General features: G+C 40.9%; 1 protein-coding gene across 1 annotated transcript in view; it reads right to left on the reverse strand.

Moving 5' to 3' along the window:
• CNTLN (centlein) overlaps positions 1-4,847 on the reverse strand; it is a 178,819-nt gene extending 173,972 nt beyond the window's left edge. The window contains 1 exon segment of the mRNA XM_031056874.1: positions 4,744-4,847. Coding sequence (XP_030912734.1) covers positions 4,744-4,836 — 93 coding nt within the window. The 5' untranslated portion in view covers positions 4,837-4,847.
• Between the last annotated feature and the right edge of the window lie 1,153 nt (positions 4,848-6,000).

The raw sequence follows: 6,000 nt of genomic DNA on the forward strand, positions 1-6,000 counted from the left end.
TACAGTAGAAGATTAGGTATTATAACGATCACTGACAGAAATCAAAAAGCTGCAATGAGTAAAATGAAGACTGATGGTGTCTTGGTTTTTTTGAAACTAATAATAGGTAAACTGTTAAGACACTTGTTTGAATTTGAAACAGCATTTTTGATGAATAGAGATATCCTAAGATGGTAAATATAAAATTAAGCTAAACAAAATAAACTTGTCCTGTGAGTATCACCATTAGCATAAGTAAAACCAGAAGATAATGCGCTTGCTTCTTCAAACTTTTTGTATTACCATAAATCTAGGACACACTGTTCAACATGGAAAATGCAGTCCAGAATCAGTGTCTTGTTCAAAGCAAGGATTTGACGCAGTTTCCCCTCACAGAATACCTGAAAGAACTATTCCTATCTTTTCAGTTACAGAATAGGGGGCCATGAAAGTGTCTATTCTAGAAGGAGCCTGAGAGCTAGGATATCAATCATCAATTTAGCAATGCACATTATTTTACACCAAAAGAACTGTCTTTCACCACAAGAGGGTCCCTACAGGACACCAAGGAATATGCTATGAATCTACAGACCAAACAGGTGGTTTAAAGAAATACACAAGACTAAAGAGAAAGCACATAAAGCTAAAGAAAGTAATTTTGGTTCAGACATTCCACCTACAGAATGAGCTTCCAGAGACAAATCATTCCCCTTACTAAAAAAAACAAACAACAAAAAACAAACAAACAAACAAACAACAACAACAACAACAACAACAACAATCAAACAAGCACAAGGAAAAAAACAGAAGCAAACAAAAGCAGACCAATTTCCTATACCATGAGCCATCATATTTTGCAAAAAAAGCATATCCATCTGCTCCACCCCCAAAAATACACAATCACAAGGGAAAATAAAATGGAGGTAAAACACAAGCCAGATCTTTTCAACACCCAGAAAAACAAAAACTCCTGAGAATAATAAGAACATAGGTACTGAAAATACTGATATTTTGAGGTGGTAGGCAGTAGCATAAAACTCTGAAACAGAATACAGCCGTTAACAAAAGTAACAGACACAGGATGTGACATGACCTTTGTCTTTCCACTGCCCTCCAATAATGTCAAGCCTATTACAGAAATGTAAAAAGGTGCCAATGAAAACATGAAATTTAGAAATAAAAAACAATTTTCTGTTTTCTTTCCAGTTGTTTTCAAGAACCACAACTTTATTTCTCAAGTAATTCTCAAATAAAATAAGAAGAGCCACTGAAATTAAAAATAATTACAAAATGTCTTACTGCAGACACAATCATAATTTTCCCAAAGCAGCATACTATAGAGGTAGACCTCCTTAGCTTTATACAAGGCTTCTCAGTAGACAATCTGAGAGTTTTGGACTATTTTCTTAATTTGGCTTTCTCACCACAAAATTTGGCTTTCATTTTCTCACCACAAAATTATATCTCAACGCAGTTTGCACAGAATGACTGCAAGAAAATTGTGCTTTTAACAGGCCCCACTCCAAGATCTTGCTTATTACTCTTGACAATCCTAAATATTAAATACTACCCCACTTTAGCTGCAAAGTCAAGACTTAGTAGTAAAACCTCACCTTTAGAAAGTAATGAAAAAAGGAACACACACACATGCATGCACAAAAAAAAAAAAATATTAAGAATACCACATATGACTCTTGTAGGCACCTTTACGTTGTTGGAGTTGTTACCATTAAAAAAAAAAGAATAAATGTGAATAAGAACATTGTTCTGAACATAAAGGCCACCACCCTGGATGACTAGAAGAGTCAAGTTCTCCAGCATTCTGCTACAGAAAATAAACAATATCCAGAAGTAGATGCCTGGAATACCTGAGGTTAGAGCAAAGCTAGCATGCACAATACTTCCACTAAGACTCAGGGGCTTCACTAGCCCAAGAAGGCTCCCATCTATTTAGCAAACAGACCCCTATCAACAGGCTCTAATTCCCAGAAAAAGATTTAATTTCAGAAGCAGTTTATATGGCAGTGAATATAAAATCCAAGAAGGTGCATAGAAGAGAAACATGGCATAATTTATTCAGATGCTAAATCACTTTTGGATACATGCATCTTTTGCTAAAACCGTTCGGTTTAGAATCAATTAAAACTTTAGCCCCAGTCATTTGATAAATGTCTTTTTTTCTTTGGGGAAAAAATATCCAAAAGGCTAGTATCTCAACCAATACTTAAGACTAATACTTTAGTTCTGGTGCACCCTTAAACTACTAAACTAGATTTCAGCTGGGAAGTTTTTGGAAGTGCAGTTTATGAGCCTGTGAAGGAAAAGGAAAAGGACTTGAGCAATTTTATCCAGTTGCTGGATGAAAAGCTAACACCCTCACACTAACATCTTTTATAAAGGCACTTACATAACTTTTCTATCCAAAATGCGTGCTAAGGCACTCTATGAAAGACACAACCCTAACCAAAAGCACAGAACAGAAAACAAACTCTTAACAGAAACTGAAACACTTTTACTGTGATAGATCTGCACAGGTTGTCCTGAGGGGTTGCGGTCTCTGGGAATGGAAATATCAAAACTTAATGGGGCAATCTGTTCTAGGGTGGGGTGCAACAGATGCTCTCAAGGATTCCATTCCAACCTAAATGATTTCACAATGCTGATTAACAAGACAGCACAGAAACAAAAGAAGTTCTTAGATCTAAAGGAAATTAAGCAAACCACAGCAGATGAAATGAAATTACACTAAAGAAATTATCTGGTCAGCAACAACTTTATATTTCAACTGAAAAGATGCTAGAAAAACACATTAACATTACCTATGTGTATATATGCTTTCAAATTACTTGTCCTTATACAAAGTTTTCATATGAAATATAACATTAAAATGGATCAACTATCTACAAATAATTTCATCAGTTGTCTTTCCACTTGAAGAATTTTACTGAAGACCACTCAGTAAATTAGGCCATTTTAGTTCCCATTCAAATTCAGAATATCTTCACAAAACTTCTTTACAAAGTTAATCACTTTAGAGAAATGCTATACTGAAAAACTTGCCTAATTGATGAGGCTATCACCTCTTTTATGTATTAAAATCTGGCTTCCTTCTCCTTTATGTAACATACACATGCTTAAACCTGTCAAATGTATTGATGGATTAGTGAAATGGAAAAGCATGTAGATGTCTGCACTGCAGTACTTTCAGAGAATCTCTACACAAAGATTGCTGCTTCACTTTCTTTTTTATTAATAATCTGAAATATATCCTGAACACATGTATCCTGTGTCGTTAGAAGGATGATACATACTGGATTCTACCTAGAGCTGGCAAGATTACAGACTGGGTTCTGTTTTCAAAAGCTGTAACCAGCTTCCTGTTCTTTTTTTGCCTGCTTTCCTCAAAGAAAGTTATCTGATCTGATAAAAGACAAAAACCCAAAAATGGCAAGATAATATGCAAGAAACTTAAAATAAATATGTTCAAAATACTTTATTTGCTGATTTCAACACCTGTGGAATGTGTTCATCAAGAAACAAGTAGAAATGCACACGTAATTGAAATTAAGGGGAAATCAGATGCTTAACTACAATTTGTGCACATGAAACTACCAAAACAATTAAAAACTCAGATTTGCACTGTTTCTTCAAAGTTTCTAGTACGTATAATGCTCTTCAAAAAACTACCTGCCGCAAGGTTTTAGTAATACATAATTTATGTTCAACTAGCAAATGAGCAGAACACAGAACTTCCTTCTGCCTCCACCAAATTTGTCTGAGAGTTCACATGTGCATACTAGGAACAGTAAACTATATAGAGTTTCCTTAACTTCTTTCACAAGACATTGAAGATATCCTCTAAATGTTTAGCACTGTTCAGCATTTCCAAACAAGATTTTCACTCAACAGCTCCTTCTCCCCACATATCTCCTACGCAACATGTTTTCTCAAGAAGTCTTGATTCTACCCATGGTAGGAATCCAACGCCAATTGTCACATGTATCAATGCTGCTTGAAGAAGGAAACCTCTACCAGCTTTCAGATGGATGCTTTCTTCTGATTGCTTCACCAGCCCAGGCCTTCGTGGCTTTAACCAGACCACATCCCAGGGGAAAATACTGTTTTGGCTGCCCGCAGCATTAGGCGTCACCTCCTTCCCTGCCACATAATTTTGGTGCAATCCATGTTTGGCAGAGAATTTTTGCCGATTTCTAGAACAAGACCTCACATTAATAAGTACACCTAACTATCAACAATGAACGACCAACTGGAAAAAGGAGGGAAGTTACCTGTGAAGGAAAGCCACAAGGCGAGACACAGAGAAGGAACTTTTGAAAGTACACCCACAATTACTCATTAAACCCTCCCTTCCCAGAAACAGCTTGGGTATATTTAATCTTCATGCAAGGTTGGGGGAGAGATGAAATTACCTCCAAAGGTCCCTTCAAGACTTAAAATTCTCTAAAATCCGTCTGCCTGTTCATTTTCCTCCGAAGTTGCACAAGGCAGTACCTCGGGACTTTTACTCTTTCAGTTCAAGCGAACAGGGGCTTCTGGAAGAGTGAACAAAACAGCTTCAGGACAGGTGGTTTTATCCAGGGCAAGGGCCCAAGCCCGATTTAATTCATGTCTCGGATCGGAGGCGCCGGGTGCCCGAGGCCCTACTCCCCCTCCTTGCCCGCCGGGAGCGAGACGCGAACCCGCGGTCCCAAGAGGGACACGCCCGCCCGGCCCCGGGCCGGCCCTGGCCCCGCGCTCAGGTACCTGGCAGCGGCTCAGCTGCTCCGCCAGACCCCGCAGCTCTTCCTCCAGCTCTGCCACCCGCTGCGTCGCCGCCTCCGAGCCCCTCGAAGCCATCGCCGAAAGCCTCTCGCCCCCCTTCTTCATGGCACAATGCTTCTTCCAGCAGACCACTGCGCATTCCCAGGGTGGGATAATGAGTTACTGGATGTCCCATCAGCAGCTGGGATGAGGCTCAGCCTGACAGGAACAGCACAGAGAGAGCGCACATTGAATTTCCCTCTCCAACAGTGTGAGATGTTGGAGGACTTGGAGCTGTCTGAGCTCTGTGCTCAGTGTGGGTGAGAACCAAGGCCAGGATTATTCAGTCTCCCCCAGGACAGGCAACAGAGGGACAGGGGGACAGAACAGGAGCTCGGGAGCACCGGCTGTCCCGCCAAGGTGCTGAGCGAGGGATGCTGGAAATGCCTAGGAATCCAGCGGATCCCTTCCTTAGCCGTAGGAGCACGTGCCCTGCCTGTTTAGACCCTAGATGTTTACATGTGAACCGTACAGGTCAGGCTCACAGGGTGGGTCAGGCTGGAAAGGACCACAGTGGACCATCGGGCCCAACCTCACTGTTCAAGCAGTGAGAGTCATCCCAGAGCGGCACGTGGCACAGGATCGTGCGTGAATATCCCAGCGAGCGAGACTTCCACAGCCTCTCTGGGCAATCTGTTCCCGTCCTCGGTCACTGCACAGTAAAGTTCCTCCTCATGATCAGGTGAACCTTCCTGTGCATTAGGTTTTGCCCATTGCATCTTGTTCTGTCGCTTGGCACCGCCGAGCAGAGCCTGGATCCATCCACTGACGCCCTCCCTTTGGATACTCACAGACACTGATGGGGCAGTGAGATGTTTCTGGGTGTTCTGCGTGGTGCTGAGGCTCCAGCACACCTGAGTCAGATGTCTCATGCCTCTTCCTCATTGTTTGTTTGTTTCTTTTTTCTCTGAATTAAATAGTAACAATTGCAAGACCAAGAGTCAGAGACCTGAGTTTAGATTAGGTCGAGTGTTTTAGGATGCATGAGCACACTTGTATCTGAGACGGGAAGTTTTCAGATTAATCACTCCCAGAGTTGGATTTCAGAGCCTACAACTGAAAGCAAAGGAGGGCTTCTAAGATCTAACCCTTACAAATATGTCAAATATTTTGGCTGGTGCCACTATGTAAATATACTCTGTTTAAGACCCAGATATGCAGAGTACCTGGTTTTGTAATAAAGGTTAAACAGCATTGCCA

This window comes from Geospiza fortis, unplaced genomic scaffold, assembly GCF_000277835.1.
Source record: "Geospiza fortis unplaced genomic scaffold, GeoFor_1.0 scaffold12, whole genome shotgun sequence".
Taxonomy (NCBI): Eukaryota; Metazoa; Chordata; class Aves; order Passeriformes; family Thraupidae; genus Geospiza; species Geospiza fortis.